Raw genomic sequence first — 22,008 nt, 5'->3', positions numbered from 1 at the left:
CTTGTTGCGCGACATTTACACGGAAGCAAAAAGCCCAAGTGGCAAAAGCCCGTGTGTGTGTGTGTGTGCGTATGCTTTGCGTCAGAAAGTGAATGACTCGAGCTATGCGGCGTATACGTGATATGCCAAATGAACGCATGCAGCGATAACTGATCACAGCATGAAGATCGGGCAGATAGAAGATTGATGTAAAAGCTGACGATAAAAACAAATCTGAAAAGTAAAGATAGATTTTATTTTTTAAAGGGTTTATCTAGACATACAACAGATAATCTATGTATATGCAGTTGCTTGCAATTTAATTGCAATAAGCTGGCATCTGCAATTATAGAAAATTTGCATTTCTTATTCATTTACTTACATGAGCAAAAGTCGTAGGTCGTCTTTTCTCATACATCTGGCCAGGCGAAAGCAACTAAAAGCTAATCAAGTCTGTTGAATACTAAAAAGTTAGTAGAGTTACCAATTAAGCAGCCTGTGTGCATGTTTGTGCTAAAAATTAATTGAATATATGAATTAATCTTTTAATAGTTTTTTGCTCAAATTCGAATTAAGGCAGGAATTGGTTTAATCAAAGCTGCAAATGTTAGCAGCGCTTTGAGAAGTTCTCTTTAAATATATATTCATTAGTCAAGCTTAACTTACGAGTAGGCTAAAATAAACTTTTGTATGATAATTAATATTATACAATAACTTCTTAAAGAGACTAAAACGAGTTGCTTACTTATTTTCCCTAAAGTCATCGAATTCAGTGAAAATATTAAATTTATTATATCGCAATTCTATTTTTAGACAACTCATGTCTATGTCATACGCTTCAAAAAAGAAATGAGTCAGATTGTGTTGCATTAGTCGAACTTGCAACTGAAATCCGATAATCAACGTTCAACAAATTGCAATATAAAATTCTGTGCGAGTGCAATATAAGTATAACAATGGCATTTCGATAATAAGTAAATAATAAGAAATCAAGAAAAAAAAATTGATTAAAATGTTATCAGGTAAATGTGAAGGAAGCACAAATTATTTCGTAAATCTTAAATCGATTCAATAAATATGTTGTTGCAAATCAAATGTCTCAATAGGCTTTAGATGTGTGGCAATACCAAATGCGTTGACTGCAGCCAATTCAATGTTGTTGTTGTTGTTATTGTTATTGTTATTGTTGCCGTTGATAAGGTAGTCGATCGTAATGAGTGCGTATTTGTGCTCTTATCGTTCACTCAGCTTTATATTTAGTTGCATGTATTTATTTTATTTGTTGTATTCTTTTTTAACAACGCACAGGCAGAAATCTGAATCTGAGCTCAATTGCTCGAAGGGTAACATAACGACGTCAACTGCGCTGCTCAGTCGCTGCATTCACAACTGTTGCGCTTGCTTGCTGTTGTTGTAGCGGCGAGTAAGGGCTCTTCACACAAATGCATGCGTGTGTGTGATGTGCATTAATGTGCGTGTGTGTATGTGTGTGTGTGTGCTTTTATGAGATAATACCTTGAACGTGCGTCAGTCAGGTCGTTGTCATTTAACTGCCGCCAACGCCGCATAGCACATGTCTGCTGTTGTTGTTGTTTTTGTTGTTTTTGCTGTTATTGTAACATTTACTGTTACTGTTATTTATACTTTGTTGCTGTTATGACCTTTACATAGACAACGCAGCTGGCGCTAGTGAAATGAAAAGTTGGCTGTGATTCGGCTTAAAATTCGCAATTAACGGTCGCAATTTAATCTGTTCCTATCATTCTGAATTAATCACGCAACAAATGGGAAAAAAACTAACAACATTTTCAGCACGTTTCACATTTTGATAAAGCCAACTGCGCAATTTCGGGGCTCATCAACAATTACTTACTCAATTTTTTAGTTTTCCATTCATTTATCACTTGCTGCGCATAAGGCGAGCCAAAGTTCAATACAAAAGCAAACACAAAAAACAAGGCGACCCACAACAAACAGGCCAAAAAAAAAAAAAAGAAAAAACTAAGAAAAGAAACAAAATCAAAAAGCAAAGCTACGCTCAAGCTCATTTACATGTTGCATTGCTCAGCTTATGAGCCACTTTTGAGCAGAGTTCTTGAGTCAAGCACGACAACAGGGAGTGGGTCTCTGTAGCGCATGGGGAAACGGGCAACTCACCACGCGGCGTCATTAATGAGCAGGAAATGCAATTCTTGTGCTTTGCGGAGAGCAGTTTAAGCGGCACTGGTGAATTCTCTTGCTCAGTGGCGCTCTCATTATTAATGTGTGAGTGAGCGAGTTTTTTGTTTTTGTTGTTGCTGTTGGTTAATTTCTGAGCGTAATTTTTGTGAGGAGCCTGCATAATACTCAAATTGGCAAACGTACGTATAAAAGTGCATATGTATGTATGTTAAAATGTATGAATATCTTTTAAAATGTATTTCATTGGAGACTTATCTGTAGGCATTTGCAGATAAGTATATTGTATATTATATGTAAAAGGTGAATCACAACTTGCAAAATACTTGCAAATATTTAAAGGGAATTCCCCGATTTTTCAATTGTATTTGTTTATTATTAGTAGTAAGCCCTAATTTAAACATATTTATATTTACAACATAATCTGTACAAGATAATTTATTTATTATTTAATTATTAATATTTAATTTATTAAAATATATGTAAATGTACATTAAACATTTGTTGGAACAAAAAACCCGCATTGTTTTAAGGCAAAGCCCAAGCTACAAGCCGCCCGCCCCCCTGCTCCACTCTTCACCAAAAAAAGTCTAGCTAATTGCCATGACAGCGACGCGGCAGCGCAGCAGCTGCGTTGCATTTTTTACACGTGTATATGTGCATATAACTATGAATGTATGTGTGTGTGGCTGCTTATTAAGCAACTGTGTGCGTGTGCGAAATAAAAAAGCGACACAAAAAATGTGGTGAATACTAAATTTGAGATATTGTATGCGTGCCTCTCTATCTGTGTGCTTGCATTGTTCTAGCTGTGTCTGCGAGCGAATGGCCATCAAATTTGAGTGATTCTTTTTTTGTTCTCTATGCGTGTGTCTGTGTTTGTGTGTGAGTGCTTGTGTTTGTCTGTGTTTGTGTTAATTGTAAGCTACATTTCTTATAGCAATTGTCAACAATGTCAGGCCGCGACAGCTGAGCGCCGCGTTGCCTACAGTTGGGACTGGCCAACTACTCAACTGACTCCGGCACCGGCTATTTTGGCAGCGCTGCGCGCAGTCGGCTCGCTTTTTATCAACGCGCGCTGGCGTCGCAGTCGCCGCGGTGTCCGTGCAGTTTGCGAGAATTGCATTACATTGCACTTGGCTCTCGTTGTTCGCCTGGTTCTCGCTCGCTCGGTCGCTCACTCGCTCACGGCTTGGCTCGGCTGGGCTTGATGTTCATATCCGTGTGGCCGTTGAGTGTATGCGTGCGGCTTTACCCCGTTGCTGCTGTTACTCCTAAAGTTCTCGCGTTTGCGCGCCACTCAATGACTCAACGTGCACTCTCTCGCTCTCCCTCTCCATCTCTCTCTCTCTTTCTTTCTCTCTCTCTCCCTCTTGGCTCACCCTCTCTTTTGCTCTCTTGCTGCTGCTGCTGTTGCGCTCTCTCGCATTCTAGTTGTGGGCTTTTTTCTTCTTTTTTTGCAAGCATGAATGCGCTTGTATGCAATTTTGACGTCGCTGTCGTCGTCGTCAGCGCTGTCTTCGTGTTGTTGTGATATAATTTTGCAGTCGGCTTCGGCAGTCGCATAAACACAACGCATCCGATATGCAACGGAACGCATTTTCGGACGCGGCCCGAGTCGTTCCGAGGTGTAGCGTCCGACGATCGCGTATATCAATCGTAAAGCATTAAGCGCATTCCACATTTCCATCACAATCAGTCGCAGGCAAATTCAAAACCACAGAATTACTAAACAGCAAAAAGAAACTGCCCAAAAAGTGTCAAAACAAACAAAAACACAAACATAATCAAAACTTAATATTGCCAAAAAAAAAATAAAATAAAAATAAATAAAGTCCAAAAAGTTAAACTAACCAAAACCAAAAAGCGACAATTCTGAAAATGCAATAACTTTAAATTCATATATGGTATATCAAAATATGTGCAGTGACAACATTTCATTGGCTCCCCCTCATAATATTTCAATTTGGAAACCAGAACCGCAGCGGCAGCAGCAGCAGCAGCAGCTGTGACACATTGCGTATACGCAACGTCTGCCCTTTGGGCAATGTACGCACTTGGCTTTCCACAGAGGCGTCGCCCGCGCGTTGCTTTTTTCGGTTGTTCTTGACTGACAACTGACAACAACAACAGCAACAACAACAACGACTACGACAACAATAACAATAACAACAATAGCGAAGCTGCAGTCGCTGCGCCGCGTGTGTGCGTGTCTTAGCTTGTGTGTATGCGTGTGTGTGTGTGTGCTTTAATATGTGTGCGTTTTAACTGCGCTCGCTAGCTGCTGCAGTCGCCGCCGCAGTCGTCAACGCAGTCACCGTCACCGTCACCGTCGCAGTCGCCGTCGCCGCTGTCGCTGGCATGCAAAACGCGGAAAACTTTTTTTCGCGCACTCGCAAAATTTTTATAGAATGCATTTTTATTTCGGTCTTTTGGTTGAATAGTTGCACTGCCCCGTGGTGTGCGTGTGCCGCTGTGTGTGAGTGTGTGCGTGCGTTAAATTTATTGTTAATAAAATTATATAATTAATATCGGCACAACAAATGTGACAAACGAGCTGCACATGCCATTCGAAAGAATTGTGTTTTAAATATATTTAAAGAAAAAAACCCCAAATATATATAGAGAACAACATAAATAATAATACAAGACGTGCAAATCCAAAAAATTTTCGGCAAATTGTAAATAAATAAAGCCTAGACATCGACATGTTATATACTTATAATGTGTATATGTATATATGTGCATATAATAATTTCATTGCCAATCGAATACATCACGCACCGCATCTCATATTCGATATCGCAACATTTTCACTGCACTTTTGTTACGTTCCAAAGAAAGCAAAGCGCAAAAAATTCATTTGTCGTGCCAAATTTGCTTAACAAAAATGAAAAAAAAATCAAATTTAATATATAAAATAGAGTTCAAATAAAAAAGTAGAAATTACTAAAGACGAAAAAAAATGTACTTCAGCATACAAATGAACTGCGGCAAATTTCAGCAGCAGCAGCAGCAGTAAAACAAAACAAACAAACCAGCCAAAAAAAAAAAAAAAAAAAAACTAAATATAAGTAGAGTAGAAGTAGCAGCAAGTGCTGTAGTAAAACGTGGTTGGGTGGCTGCCCAGTGGGTGGCGAACTTTATGTGCAGGCAAAATGTAACAAATTTTTGTCAGTTTCAATTTTCGTCAGACAGACGAGACGCCACCAACTTAACCAGTCGCTACAGCAGCAGCAGCAGCAGCAGCAACAGTAGAAGCAGCAGTAGCAGCTCCCCAAGCCCAAGCCCAAGCCCGCTGCAGTAGCTCCACCATGACAATGGTTAGGTCTCTCCGGGTGCTCAGGCATTTACTTTGCCGTCGGGCTTTGCAGCACAGCATAATGAACGAGAACCGAAAAATAATAAAACGTAGCGAAAAACAAAAAAAAAATTAATAAAAAAAAGAAAGTACTCACAGATATATGCTAGAAAAAATGGCAAATTAAATACCCGAAAAAAAATAGCTGGCTGGTTGGGTTGTCCGGCTAGCAGCGAATTGGCCATGCGCTGCAGCTGCGCAGCAACTGAAATGCCTGGCTAAAGCTTAACCCATGTGCGCCCCACCTGGCTGCGGCAGCAGAGCAGCTGGTCTAAACCGAGTGCAGCGCAGCATTTGATTTTCGCATTTCTTTGGCTTACCTTCCGTTCGTTAGCATTTTCCTACCGTTTTTTGTGTTTTCTACCTTAGCTTTTTTTTTTTGTTTTGCCATATCCTTTTGCCCAAAACTTAAATTACTATTTACAATGGTTTTCAGTTGTTCTTGTTATACGTTTTTTTCTTATATACTTTCTGCGCAACTTTTCTAGCGAATATTTTGAGCAATTTTCCCTCAGCTGCCCTCGACTTGTGCATGCCCCCACAACTTCCAACTCTTAAGCCCAGCAGCTTGCTAATTTCATTTGATATTTAGTTGAGTTTTTTTGCATTCTTTTTTTTTATTTTCTCCAGCAGCATTAAGTTTGTTTGATAAAAGCTAAAAAAATGCCAAGCGGCGCCCAATCTTATCAACAGCTCATTGAAAAAAGTCTGCGCTGCTGCGAAACGTGAGCGCAGAGTCAAATTATTAAGCTGAAGTGTAAAAAAAAAAAAAAAAACAGATTAAACGAAAGTATAACTAAATTGAAAAACGTAAATTTGCAGGCATTTTTTGAATAGTTGCAATTGATTAAATGTATCTTTAAGATACGCAACGCAGTGATTATGATCGCGAATTTTCAGCACCTTTCACACGTATCTCAACAGCCGTTGCTCATCATTTTTATTTGCTATTCTAGATAATAAATAGCAACAACAAAAACATTTTTGTTATTAAATTTATGTTGAGTTAAATGCAAAACAAAAGCAAAAACAAATTACAACAAGTAAAAGTGCAATCTATTAACAAAAACAAAAACGTTAACAACACCAACAACAACAACTACAACAGAAACTAGCAAAAATAATTAAAAAAGTAGCAGTTACTTTTGAATTATTTGAAATGCTGCATAAATATTAAATGTTATGTTTAAACATATCACCAAATACAACAAATTATAATTATAATAATTAATACACACACAACAACAACAAACGGGCAACTGTCAAAATTACAAAAGAAAAAAAAAAACAACAAACAACATCAACAACAACAATTACCGCTGTCTGCAAATTGAACATAAAAAAGAAATAACAACAACAACAACTACAACTAGAAAGAAAAAAGAAAAGCTGAAACCGTTTCATTTTTTACGGTGCATATTATTTACTTTGTGCGCCACACTAAAAAAAAAAATAAAGAAGAAAAATACCAGCCAGCCAACAGTCCAAAAAATACATAGCATCAAAAAATCTGCAACAACAACAGCAGCAACAACAACAACAATAACAATAACAATAATAATTGCCTGCATTTGGCCTTTTGTGCGCGCACCAAAAAAAACGAGAATTTATATTGTATATAGGCACTACATATAAAAAAAAAATTATATGCTTATATACACTATATAAATGTATTGTATGCACTACTCAGCAACACCAACTGCAACACCAACAACAACAACAGCAGAAACAGCAACAACAACTGCAGCAACAACATCGGCCGCAGCAGCCGAGACACAATTACAGCAAAACGCCCCAACAACTCCGAGAGCCCAGCACTGAGGCTGTAAATTGTTGTTGTTGTTGCTTTATTTACTTTTTTGTGTTTTTTACATCGACTGCGCAGTCAACGTGAGTGGCAGCAGCAGCATCGACAGCAGCCGCATCCGCATCAATTTGGCTTTTGGGCAAAAGTAATTTAAGAAGAATATATGTGATGCTATGCACATCAGCAGCTATGAACTATGTACGTATCTAATGCAATTCTTGGTTAAGATATTTTAAATTTAACTATTTATTAATGCAGACACTTGTCTGTGGCCAAGCCTAAGGCTAAGGCAGCAGCTGCCTTTGCTCGAAGCTACGTAAGACCCACAACCCACCCCATAGCCCTTTGCCCTTAGCTCAGCTATTTTTTTTTTTTAATGTAATTATCAATAACCTTGCGCAACTCCTTTCACTACACTTTCTGGCCAAGTTCTACGATCGCTTATCAATAAATCAAGCGAATTGCAGCAAAACCTCGGTGACATTGTCCTTCAATGAACAAAAAAAAAATAAATCGCGAGCCACAGCAACACAATGAAAGCGAAATGTGTAAACAAAGATACACAATGCGGCAGCCTATCAGATACACATACATAAATACATGCATACTCAAATGTGCACACACAAAAAAAAAGATACGCGAACTTAAGGACACAAGTTTAAGCAACTGCAAAGTGCATTCGCCCGGCTATAGATATAGATACAGATACAGGTATAGCTATATACATATATAAATGGCAGGCATATCTGCCTCAGCGCTGTGATTGTGATATTGTGATAAATATCAGCGAATTCATTGAGAAACACCTAAGCGGAAGCATTGTCGAAATGCCAGATCAAGCTCACCTATCTAAAACAGAGCCAGCGCGAAATGCCAGCGCAAAAAAAAGATAGTTTTCAATACAGACACACATTAACGCTAATCAGATACATGCGGTTGCATGTATGCACGTTCCTTATCAGGTGGCCTGACGCAGCCGATTCTGACCCAAATTGCGAAAAAGCAACTACTCTGACAACACAGCTCCCAGAGACGGAGGCCACACTTCGGCTCGCCTCGCTGATACGGCGGCTGCTTGTGAAATCTTCGCAGCTACAACAAAAAATTAAGCAACAAATTATTGAACAAAAAAAAAATATATAAATGTATTTATGAGGCGTTGCTGCCTGTTTGTTAATCGCGCAAAGAAAACATGAAAATTTATAATGCATACATATACATATATACATATTGGCACATATATACTTACCCTTACGTATTGCGCGCAGCAAAAAAAAAAAAAAATAAAATTAAAAAAAAAAAAAAAAAGAAAACGCCCAAAGCGGAAATATTTTGCGCTTCTTATCAGGCGCAAAAAATTGATTTAATTTTTTGTTGCTGAAATTTTCGCCACGAACGAAAACTTCTTTGCAAGCATACACACATATAGTATATACATTCAATATATATATATATATATATATATATATATATATTATAAAGTACTTAGTATTATATATAAAACAAAAAATCTGTGCAGCTGCAGCTGCTACTCCGGTCGCTAGCAGTCCGCACAATTGTGCGACTTGACGCGCATAGTACAAATTATCGCAATTTAATTTTTATTATATGTATATATATATATTTATATATGATGCACATACATACTACCCACAAATACATGTGTGTGTGTGTGTATGTATTTGCGATTTCCACAAAAGTTGCGCTGATAACAGCGCACACAAAAAGCTTCAATACTTATATTTACAATATGTCGTAAATAACTATAATGATTTCTCTATAGTTTCTTTTATTGCTCGCATCATATTATGAATTAGAGGCGCACAAATTGAAATTATAAATAAATAAAAAAAAATAATTAGTATAGTATATGGTTATACTTGTGCTCTATAGATTTTTCTAATAGCTTCTTCTTATAAATCTGCTTTTGTGATATTTTCTTAACTTTAGCCGCGGCACAAAAACCACTGAAAAGCATTTTAAAATGACTCAAAAACTCGCATGATTAATCATTTGTCATGCTATTTATTGCTTAATATTTCATTTTGTTTCCTTTATTTATAAATTTTTGGTCAACAGCCGAAAAAAGCATAAATTAAATAAAATTTTAATTTCATTTGGTTTACGCACTTGCAAAGCTGCAGTTTGTTGTTTTTTCTACTTTATTTTTCGTTCTTTTCGTAGAACTCGTGCCGCTAATTTTTAATGAAATATAAAACAAATGTGTAAATAGTACTTGCTGATCAAATTTCGTTAGCAGCTGCTTTTGCCACATACGAAATAGATAATGGCAACTCGAACTCCCCAAAGTGTTTACCATTTGGGCAAAAGATAACAAGCGGCAATGCAATGGCAGCAAAATGTGTGTGTGCCATAAATAAGTGCAATGCATCATAAACAAACTAAAATAACAACGTGACAAATGTGTGAACATTAAATACATTTTATAACAAAACAAAAAAATAAGTGTGCATATAAAATATAAATAAAAAACAAACGAAAGATTGACCCGCCGAAGTTTAAATGCCCTTGCAGAAGTGCCTTGTGGTTGAGCATAGCTAGGCTCGTCAGTGCTAAGTTTGATTAGATTATCTAGAAAGACAACCATTTATCAAAAAAATTAATTATTGCGTAATTATTGCCTGATCATACCTGTATGATATTGTATGTAGTCTCAGGTGTCATATAGCCTTAGCCTTGGTTAGTCTTAGAACTGTTTTAGCTTTAGTTAGTCCTATAACTGAGAGGCTAGTTAGCAACAAGACAAATATGACTATATCGGCTTGGTTGTTGTTACCGTTCAAGAATATATAACTTTGTACGTGAAGTTTTCTACTTAATTGCTTGACAAAATCATAATACCCTCGGAAACAAAAAAACTGGCAAACAAAGCGAGCTGCGAACTGGAAACTGCAAACTGCTGACTTGGCCAAAACGCTGCCAAACTGTTGCAAATCGGAATTGGCTTGAGGCTGGCGCTCGCCACACACAGCGCCTGGTTTGTTGTAAGTAAATGAAACGTAATTAGCTGGTAGCCACAATGCCAGACATTAAATGCCAGGCAACATCAATGTCTTTTGGCCGCTTGGCAATCGGTTGCCAATCATTGGGCTACCAAACATTTAACAAACGGAAACAGCTGTCTCTGCTGGCATGCAGATCTGTATATGTTGGTATAGATGTTGTGGATAAGGGTAGAGCTAGCAGCTACGAGCTAGGAGCTAGGAGCTAGGAGTGCAGGCAGCCACAGACAACCGTCAAGCAAGCTGCCAAAAGGAAGCTGCTACCAAACACTCGACTCGACTCGACTTGAGTCGAAAATGCAGCCGGCTGTTTGGCTGGTCAAACTTGCAGCAAATGCCCTGGCAAGTTAAGTTGCCACATGCGCCTGCTGCTACAGTTCTAGCCATAAAAGCAACGACAACAACAACAAAACACTGCAAAATAGTTACAACTGACTGGGCTATGCAGAAAACTTGGCTAACGACTTTTTTCCGTTGGCGCTCTTGACTTTTGCATTGAAAATCGTGCAATTCACCTGCTGCCTGCTGCCTGCCAGTAACTACAACAATAACAACTAAAACAACAACAACAGCAACAACAATGACGTTGAATGCATCTGCATCTCAGCAGCGCCAACGTCGCCGCCGCCGTCGCCGTCGTTGCCGTCGCCTTTGCCATCGGTTGCATGTTAATGTTACAGCTGCACTTGCACTTGCAGCAAATGCCGCGTCGTCGTCATAAATGACGCGGCTTAGGCCCATTTCCCCACGCCCCGCAACACCCCTCAATCGTCCCACCTCACGCCATGCCACAGCCATTGCGCGCTGTTCCCTGCCCTGCATCCACATGCAATTATTTTTCTAGGCTGCGGCCGCAAATTGCACGCCTGCATCTCTCTGTCTATGTGTGTGTGTGTGTGTGTGTGCTGCTGCTTCTTGGCTGCCTTTTTGTTGATTTTACAAGGTGTGGAATGACTTTGGTAGCGCCTGCCACAGCCGCTGCTGCTGCTGCTGCAACATCGTCAAACTTTGCGGCTTCATTTTGGCTAAGTCAAGTCCAAGCTGCTTTTCGCTGTTGTTGTGGTTGTTGTTCTTGGCTTGGCACGTTTATGGTCGCGTTTTAATGTAATTGTTGTTGTATTACAGCAAATTTGTACGCTTTGATTGTTGTTGCTGTTGTTAGCTAGTTAACTGTTTGTAATTTGCCATTCATGCTGTCGGCCCAAAGTGAGGCGATTTGCCGTTTGTTGTTAGAAATCAGCGCAGTTGACGCTGATCAATTTGTTAGGTGTCTACTGTCGTGTGCCAGTCGTCCATGGATACTGCCAACAGATTGATTGATAAAACAGCAGCGCCGCAAAGCGCTTAAACGGGAAGACAACTGCCAATTTACAGATATTAAACAGTCGCAAATTCCCCAAAATTGCAGAGCCGAGCGCTCAGCTTGGCCCCAGCAACCAACTATCTTATCAAGACACAAGACACGGTGGCACAGTTCACCGATAATGACAACGGCAACTAATTAAGCGGCAACTGTGGCATTAAAGGCCATAAAGCCGACGGCTTTAGTGTTGCGCCGTGGTCAACACCCACTAATGCAATATTTATTAATACTTTGATGGAAAGGATGTGCAAGGCGCGCGCGCAACAAATGAATGACTCGAGTGACTTAATAAACGACTAAACTGAATAACTAACTAACGGACTGACTGACTGAGTGACTGATTGACTGACTGACTGACTGAGTGAATGAATGATGAGCAAATGACTGATGGCAAAAATAACGCTTGACAGCGTGCACAGTCCATAGAGTAGACGTAGCCCTGTTATTAGTTAAATGGTGTATAATGGATGAATAACTCGAAATACAGTAGTCGGTAACAAAATAGTAAACAAAACAATAAGTATTAACAACAAAAACAACAAAAACAATGGCAAACCGCGTGCTTTTGTGTTTGGCAAACTGTTAAACTGACTCCGACTCTGACTCTGACGGCGTTGAAGAAGACTACAACGCGTAGCCAAGCGAACGAACCGGACCACACCTTAATAATTACTTAAAAGGAAAATAATTTACGAAATTGCATTCATAGTTCAGCTCGCTGCTGCTGCAACAAAAGCCAGCCATAACAAACAACAATGCCAGCGAAAATAAAACAAACGACCAAGGCAAAAATAAAATATAAAATGAAAAAAAAAAGTATATATTTTGTGCGAAAACTGAAAAGAAAAAAAAGTTGAAGAAATATAGCTCAAATGCAGCGCGTGGCCATTTTGTATGACAGGTACACACGGCCATATTGAGTTTCCCGTGGCGCGCATTGGTAAACATTTGCCCAGCGACAGCTACCAGATACCAGTGCCCACTGCGGCCCGGTTCACTGTAGCGTGGCCACACTGTTGTAGTACTCGCTTGACGGCCAGGACTGGCCTCTCCTGGCGCTTTATTGTCATATTTGCGCTAAGCTGACCTGCGTTGATAAGCCAGTCAACGTTTGGGCGTCTCAATAACTCTAATTGCTGGGCGCTTATCAAATGCTTTGCCTTGTTTAATTACACCAATTGCCACCCATTTTTGCTTCTATTTTTTGTGAAATTTCATACGGCATACGGGACGTATGAGTAATGCGCGAGCTGCTTAGGCAACGACACTTGTAATGAAATTCGTCACGCTTACGGCAAACATTCAAACGAACAAACAACAGCGCTGAGAGCAACAACTATTTTTCGACACATTTACATGGTCAGAACAGGGCATGCCAGGCCAAAGCTTAAACCGGTGCCAAGTCCACTCGATACAATCCAATCCAATGCAATCCAATCGAATCTATTCCGAGCCTCTTTGCAATGCATTCGCGTGAAAAATGTGCTAAATAAACGCAAATGAATTTGCACATTCAGATTCAAACACGAAGTGACAACAAGAAAATACTTAAAACAATATTAACAACAAGTTTGGAAAAGCAGCAGAAAATGTCCACAGAGCAAAATGGCGCGGGGGCTAAACTCAAGATTGTGTCAAAACTTTGTAACAACTTTTGCGAAAAAATGTTTTAAGTTTTCTTTTGTTCACTTATTTTCCAAATGCTTTACCCCAAAATTGAACGCATACAGATATTATTTTATACAAATAAAATATTTAACAATCTAACAAGATATAAATCATTTAAGCTTCTCTTTTAAGATATACATTAATAATTAGCAAATAGAGACTTCTTGAACCTTTATAACATATATATTTTAATCAATATTCACAGCCTAGTCTATCCAGCCCTGTCTGTCGGGCAAAAAGTAAAGTATTGCTTATTCGAGCATATTAACCTAGTCGAAACACAGATCTTTGCAACAGTGCAACCAGAAGCAACAGCTGTTGCAAGTTTATAGGCATGCTCAAGAAATGCGGCTGGCCGTAAAAAGTTTTCATATTCATAAGAAAGTTGTCTAAGCTTGCTTACGCAAATAGTATATCATTTAATTTAAAGTTGCATTATTGGACTCGGCTTATGGGTAAACTACGAGAGATATTTTTATATCCTGGCAGACATTTATTTGCACGCACCTCACAATATCCTGTCTCGGTCGCTTTTCATCTTTGTGCAATACTTACGAGTACTCCTGATGGCATTTTGCTAATGGTGAGGAAAATGCCAGTCAGCCATTGCAATCTATAAGTTTGTGTGAGCTGAGGTACCCCAACGCCCAGATACAGATATATGCATAGCTATCAATACATAGATACAGACACATATAGCTAGAAACGGTCAGACAAACAATTTAGTCCGTCACAGACATCGTGTAACCTTCGTCTGCTTGGCAACAGCTAAAGCCATGGAATAGCCAAGCACAGCTGAGGAATAATAAAAGTAAATATGAGAAATTGCATCTATTTTATTTGCGATTTCGATTGTCTGGCCAAGAAAGCCGCATGGCCGGGCCCAGACGCCGTGGGGGCACAGCGCTCAATGACAAACTAAAGGAAATGTGCCATAACAAAAAAATAAAATAAAAAAAAAAAAAAGCAAAACTTAATACTCAATTGGCAGCAGTATCTTTTGTGCCAGATGGAATTTCAGTCTGTTTCTTTTTGTCATAAAGTAAGCAGCAATCAGATGTTTTATTAAATTAACGTATTCCATGGAAAGCGAGTGCATTTGCATAAATTATTTGTTAAAATTTCTTAAAACAAAGCAAATACATGCTAAACAAACTTCAAACAAAATTTTATAATAAATGCGCAAGCAATAGCAAAAAGTCAGAATATGCGGGAGCGCCCAGCCGCAAAGACAACAACAACAACTACAACCATAATTCACGTGTGTTCTAAGCGCATATGACAAGAGCAACGACAGCAGAGATCAGCTTTGCTGCGGCCGTCGCCTTGCCACACACACACACACACACTCACACACAGGCGCACACACGCGCCGCAACGTTGAAAACCATGAACTGGAAAACCTTGAAAACTTGACTGAAATTTTTATCTGTTACGAATTTATTTTGCGCCGCCGCTTTTCGTATTTATCAGATACTTTTTAAGCTTTGCCACTCTGCTACCGTGCAGTGACAAAATGCTGGCAATTTTTCTTAGTATTTCTTGCAGTTCAATTAGAATTTCAACCCCAAATTATAGCATGAGGCGCACTGAAACGCTTGCTTTGTGTGCTAATGCATTCTAAATGAATTGCATTTTAAAATGCGTCGACATAAGCCAATTTATATTAGCAAAAAAAAAAAAAAAAAAACTGAAAAAAAGATGGCAACTCTAGCCCAGGTATAGAAATAATTGCAACGCATAATGGACAGGTGAATTTCATTATATATGCCCGCACTTCCCAACCCGCCACCACGTTCTGTTTTAGTTCTGTTTATGCTTTGCGCTTCTTTAATATTTCTCCATCTTTTTTTTTTTTGCACACACTCGCTTGTAATTATATTACAGAAGCCTATTTAGAGGCCCATCTGCCAGTACACTCAACAACAACAACAACGACATGCCACGCATGTCCTAACCGCATTATTATAATTTCTTGCTTTTTCTTTTCATCATCATAATTTTGTTCTTTTTGCATTTTCTTTTGTTTTTCTTGTATTGTTTCTGCCGCCTAGCTGCGACCTGCAGTACGCCCATAGGTTAGTTAGTTCTCAAGTTAGGGTTAGGGGTTACGGGTAGGCTGCAATTGTTTAATGGGAAATTCGATTTGGTTAAGTGCGTTCACGTTTTGCCGCATCTCCCTCGCTCTCTATGGTATTGCTTTTTATAAACTGAATTATTAGTGCCTAAGTGGCCATGTGTTGTTGGGCTTTGTGTGGCTTTTGCTTTTGCATTAATTATTTTCGTTTTTTTTTTCTATTTTTTTCCTAGTTGCATTGGCATTAATGAATATGAAATGCCTCGAGAATTGGCTGTGCAGGCCTATTATTAATTAGCCATTTACCTTTGACAACGCAAGCGTAATGTGGTTAAAGTCGGCAAAGTAACAAATTGATTAGAGCACTCCGAATTGCATTGGCCTAACCAAGTGTATGCAAACTACAGGCGCACTCAAGGCTTATAGATCCCCCTCCTTCCGCCCCTCTTCTGTCTGAGCTTCAAATGTCAGGCGCCCCCCTAATGAGACGACGACGCCAACGTGGGCGACGTATGGCGGCACCAAATTTGGTAAAACTAAATTTACAACAAATTGCAATAATAAATAAAATGAAATACAATGCACGCCTTAGTTTAAACTGCACAAAATCAACAAATTGTTGTCGTTGTTGTTGTTATTGTTGTTGTTGTTTGGCTGGCTGGCTGGCTGGCAAAGTGCAACACAATTAACACCCCAAATGCATACAGGGGTACAAGTTTCTTTTTTTTCGTTTTATTTTTCGTTAACAGTAAAATTTGTTTGTTTAGCGAATTTTGCCACAGACATCAGAAATACAGGCATACCTCTAGCTATACATAGAGAGTTACTGTTGTACAAATTTTCATGTGCACATAGAGGCTTGTTAATGAAAATAAGCAACAAAGCCAAGCGGTCACAGACGAACAGACGGACTGACTGACACTCAAGTAGGCAGGCGGCCTGACTGCATGCAAATGCACAAGCGGCTCAAAAAGCACTCACACACACACAGTTGTACACAAAAAAACAAGTTTTGCAAAAAGAATTAGAGAATTTTCAGCATATACGAAAATGCGCAAAATACACTAAATAAGTAAAAACGTCAATAAACAACACACAAAAAAAATCGAGAAAGAACGGCTATCTTCAGCACGCCGAAGATTAAATACTCTGTCAGACATATGGGACATATTTTTCACACATTTGAGTCAATCCATAGGTCTTCAAGACCTAGAAGTATTCGACTAATAGTTTTCTTTTTATTAAAAGCCTAGGCTCCGATCGATTTTTCATATCAAGCTTAATATATATATTTATGTGATGTATATAGTATGTGGTGTATATAGTATGCTTATGACATAGAACTCCGATGCGGCCAATTCCCAATGCCCGCAACCAAAAAAATTGAGATTAGTCTACAGATAGAAGCACAAGGTTTTATTCACCCAGCTGTTGACAATGATCAAGAATATATATATATATATATATTTATATATATACACATAGTTTATGCTCTCAGTATTATCTCCTGCTACACATTTCGTGATAAATCTATAATACCCTCTGCAGGCGCATAGCAAAAAGAGAAAAACACAAAAGAGCGCACTAAATGAACAAACAAACACAGCCAATGTAAAAAAGCGAAGGGGCTACGTCAAAAATGTGCAGCAGCGACTTAGTGAAAAGCTGTCAAAAGAGCCGCATGTCTCATGTCTAATCAAATATGAGTTAATACACAAAACATTATGTAGAAGAGGAAGATTGAGGCTTGGAATATGTAAAAATAATGAATGCTAATTATGATTATATATTTAATTTCATCCATAAGACTGCTCTCATATAAAGTTTGCATTTTGATTGTCACTTTGAACTTGAAATTGCAAATTGTTTTTGTAATGCAAAATTTTGATAAAACGCTTAAAAGCTGCGCTGGCTGCCAGCACACCCAATTGACTTTCATGCATGCCTAAGCTCACGCACACACACACACACACACACACACATACATAGACTTCCATGCAGCTGCAACTGTAAAACCATATTACACACACTGCGCTTTAGAGCGCATTCGTTAATTTTCGTATCCATTCGAACGACTCGTGTTTTATAATTTTTTTGGATTTGGTTCTTCATAAGGCTGCGAGAAGTTCAAGATCAATGCTTCTCGAATTAGACTACACGCTTAGATTAATGTCAATTAATCTAATCAATCTGACCAATTTCGCTTACAACACTGTACGTGTGTATGGATGTGTGTGTGTGTGTGTGTGTGCGAGCAGGAATTACTGACAGTAATCTAATCTTGACGAAATTCTATTCATATAGTAGAGAGCAGTTAATGTAAGGCTAACAAAATAAATGTAGGTTAACTGATAAGGAAAAAGCTTTCCGTACAGAAACTGAATCTTATCATTATATACTATGAGAGGATGTATATTAATTTTGTCACGAAACGTGAAATGAGTTCTATAATACAAATATAGAAATATATTCTATATATATACTCTTGATCAGTGGCAACAGCCGAATCGATATTGCCGGGGACCATTTGCACAGTTGTGTCTTTTTATTGCCGATAGTTCATTTCGAAATCTGCCCGATCGGGACACAATATTAATAAATATCTGTCATAGGTATGATCAATCGGAAATTAAATGATTGTTATTTTGCAAGGTATCTAACATTAACTCAACATTTACGAGTGCCACGATGCTTCCTTCACATAAGAAAAATCGGATTAACATCGGACTTAACTTTCTGCAAGGGTATTTATTCTCCGGCGACCCAAAAATAGTCGTTCTCTCTTGTCGAAATATGGGTTAAATATTTCGTAGAAAAAATAAAATACCCTCTGCAAAGGTATATCAATTGGTTAGACCCACAGTAATCAATAGTTCGATAGTTAAATCTCTAATTATAATAATTACCAACAGACAATTAGACAGACACATGTACAAAATTGAATTCTGCTTAATGTGTTTCGGTCGAAAACAGTACGATAATTGCCCGACGGATGAACTAAATTCAATATTGAAGACAGACAGGCAAATAATTGCGATTTCCTTGAAATATGAGGAGGAACTTCGCAAAGCTGGAGCTGGATATAAATATTTTAATCGCTGCAAAACTTGACTAATCGAGCATTAAAGGTCAATCATGGAAATAAAAGAAAACTTTTTGTGAACTTTTTGCCCACGGCAATTAGACATAGATTAATCGCTTTTAATTAATAAGCACATTTGCGTTTTTTTTTTGCTATAGCCACAACGAGGCGACTCAATGAGCTGCAATTTGAATAAATGTTGCTCGTAATTATTATATTGTGCGACTCGGAAAAGTAAATAAATGAAATATTTAGCTAGAAATTTTATAAGTCGAATGCGACACGTTGCCAAGCCTAGCCCCGCACCCGTACACACCCAGGCCACGCCTGCATAACCAACACCACCCCATCGCCCCCCGCACACAACCCCCCCAAGCCCCTCACTACTCGTCCCGCATCGTTTGACGTTTGCGGAATTAAGCGCTGAAATTGTAACCAAATATGGCACAACAAGTTCAATTCTAATTCTAATTCGCCGAGACGCTTTGTGGAACTGTCCGGTTTTTCTTGCTAACATTTTACATTTTCGTATCAATTGATTCAAGGTTTTGTGTGGCGGCATTTGATTTGATTTTTTTCGCTCTTGTTTTCTATTTTTTTTTTTTTATTTTTTGTATAACGACAGTGGGCTGTTTATACAATATGCTTCTCTATATACAAAATTCACGTATACAAATCGTGCGCTTTCGTTGGAAGTGACAAGAAATGCATTCTTAAGTAATTGAAAATTAACGTGAATTCAAAACGAATGCCAAATAACGAAATAAGCTTTTTCACTGAATAAAACTACACTTGTTCTATATACAATTCAATATGGTTATATAATTAATTGATCTTTTGTAATCTTTAGAGTGCCTTTATATTCAACGAAAGTGTAAGGCTTTACAATTATTAAATGGGCATTTAGAATTGGTGTATGAAATATTATGTCATATTAAAAAGAATAGTAGATGAAAACTCTTTCAGAAAGTATTTATGATATATGTCTCCCGTATGGCTCAGTATATTTGAGAGCTCATAATGTTTTATTAAAGAAATGACCTTATAATTTGAAAAGTAGTAAAGCCGAGCTTAAAAATAATTAAATTTGGCTTATGTAAGAGAAAGAGTGTAATCACATAATCATGCAGCATTCAATTGAAGTGAATGAATTGTATGACTCGATTTGCATTTCAGTTCCCAAACTGCACATTTAGCAACTCACAATTGCCTCGCTCCTTAGCATGTATCGCGCATCCACAAATCACAGACAATCACGCCAGCCGCCAGTAACTGAAGCCCTCAACAAACGTGACCAGCCACAAAAAAATCGCCAATGCACACAAAAAATGCAGCCAGATAGGAGTGCCGTGACAGTTGCCTGCCGCGTGAGGATAACACACAATACACATCGCAACACTCACGCACTCACACACATGCACACGAGGTGTTGCCATATTGTGGCAGCTGTGTGTGCCAACAGCAGCCGCGAAAAAATTCGTTGCTGTCGTCCGTGCAGGCCCAGCTTTTTCTCTCGTTTTTTCTACGTGCTGCCTCCAATGCAATCAAGTGGACGATGCATTAAGCGAGCAAAAAAACAACAAAAAAAAAAAAAAACAGGCAGGCAGGAAACGGTTGTTGTTGCTGTTGCCTGAAGAACTGCAACGCCCAGTCAGTCTGGTCCATGACGGGCCAGGCCTAAAAGGATTAAGGCGATCTGTGCGCAATCCGCGCAATTATCCTTTCATTGGATTGGGGGCTGTTGTCGCCGTACGCTGGGCGATGCCTGAAGCAATTAGTTGCATCACTCAACACTCTTTTTTGTTGCCACTTTTTGGCCAGTTGACTTTTGGCTACATGTGGCTACAAAGTGGTCTGTCCAACTGCAACCCCGAAGCCCCAGCGCCAACAGTGTCTGGTCGGCACTTGGCTTTTGTTGTGCGCATTGTTAACGCTGCGTATACGTAACGCTTGCTCTGCACTCATATGGCAATCATTTTAATGAAGTTTTCTGTTTTTGTTGCCACTTTTTTCGGCAGTGGATTGGGTGGGCCGTCGGACAGCAGTAGCTATGTACGTGTCCATTTGAAGTGCACACTTAAGTGGCCCTAATTGGTTTCACACACTCGCCCCATCAACAAGTGGAGCTGCTGCTGCCAGTTTTGGGTAACTCGGATGCCCAGTTTAGGTTACGGCAGTGCTGTCAAAAACAAGGCTTCTATTAACTGCCAGTCAACTAACCAAACCGACAGCCTGTCTGTCCGCCCAACTGTCCGTTCGTCCGTCCGTTTGTCCGCCCGACTGTCTACACAGCTCTATGTGTGTCTGTCTGTCTGTCCGTCTATCGTTCAGTATGTCTTCCTGTGGCTGCAGCTTCATTCACTAACTGACGACGGACCCATTCATGTCCGTGTCGAGTGCACAACTGTTGAGTGTGCCAGACGACGACGACGACGACAACAACAACTAGAACACAACTCCTTGACTAAGGAGGGCAACAAGGGGGGCTTTCTGCAAATTTAAATGTGCTCTCATGAAAAATAGTTTACTGCCACTTGTTGGCTTCACCGAGCGCTGCTGCATTTAAATTGAAATACCAGCTGTTTTACTTGTTGTTGTAGATATGTCATCATTTGCTCGTTGTTCGTGCCATTTGGCGTTTAGTGGCGTTGCCAGCAGACTAAGCCAAAAACCCATTCATTGTAAATTCAACTAAATCCATGAATAAAATTTTGTTGCCAGCATCGGCTGCCAGGCTGCCTGTCTGTCTGTCTGCCTGTTAGACTGTCGGGCAGCTCATCTGCTCGTTTTATTGCACAATCGTTGTGTGACAAATGCGCTCTCTCGCTCGCACACATTCGTTTGCCTCTCTCCATCTCTCTCACTCTCTCTCTTTCTCTCTCTCCCTCTCTCTCTCTCTCTCTAACTGCCTCGCTCTCTTCCTCCCTCTCTACCACCAAATTGAATTTCCGAATTCAATGAATGAATGAGCTCCTGAATTCTTTTAGGTTTTGTTTAGTTATTTAGTCCTCGGCTGTGGCAAGCTATATCTGTTGCATACTTTTAGGCCGCCTGTTGCATGCAGCTTCACTTTTTTGCTAAAATGGAGAGTGTATGTTTGTGCATTTGCATGCATATGTTTATACACATATATCTATATGTTTATATGTGCATGCACTGGATGCGTTGTTGCCGTGGTCCATGAGCCGCCTGTTGCCTCTGCCATTTTAATGTCCTACTCTGTCGCCATTTCGATGCTGCTGTTCCTGTCTTTTATTTGGGTTTTTGCTCATGGCAATTGTCTAGTTGTTGCTGTTGTTATTCGTTTTATTGCGCTCAGCTGCAGAAATGCGGAAATTGCATTTCTCTGCATTTTACATTTCAATAAATTTTGCAAGCTGCTCCTGCGTTGCTTTTTATGCTGGTATTTTGGCATCACTCTATTTATATAAAAAAATATATAAAAATAAAATAACTATATTGCCCGTTGT

The 22,008-nt window shown here is 39.1% G+C and overlaps 1 protein-coding gene across 1 annotated transcript in view; it reads left to right on the top strand.

Annotated features, from left to right (window-relative positions):
* Positions 1-6,849: 6,849 nt before the first annotated feature.
* LOC115761421 (homeobox protein 5) overlaps positions 6,850-22,008 on the top strand; it is a 32,711-nt gene continuing 17,552 nt past the window's right edge. The window contains exon 1 of the mRNA XM_030703182.1: positions 6,850-7,523. Coding sequence (XP_030559042.1) covers positions 7,499-7,523 — 25 coding nt within the window. The 5' untranslated portion in view covers positions 6,850-7,498. The remainder of the gene's footprint in view (positions 7,524-22,008) is intronic.

The sequence above is a fragment of the Drosophila novamexicana genome, unplaced genomic scaffold (genome assembly GCF_003285875.2).
Source record: "Drosophila novamexicana strain 15010-1031.04,08,12 unplaced genomic scaffold, DnovRS2.1 tig00000485-arrow-pilon, whole genome shotgun sequence".
In the NCBI taxonomy this organism is placed as follows: Eukaryota; Metazoa; Arthropoda; class Insecta; order Diptera; family Drosophilidae; genus Drosophila; species Drosophila novamexicana.
The sequence above is the reverse complement of the archived record's forward strand: the minus strand, read 5'-3'. Positions and strand labels throughout refer to the sequence as shown.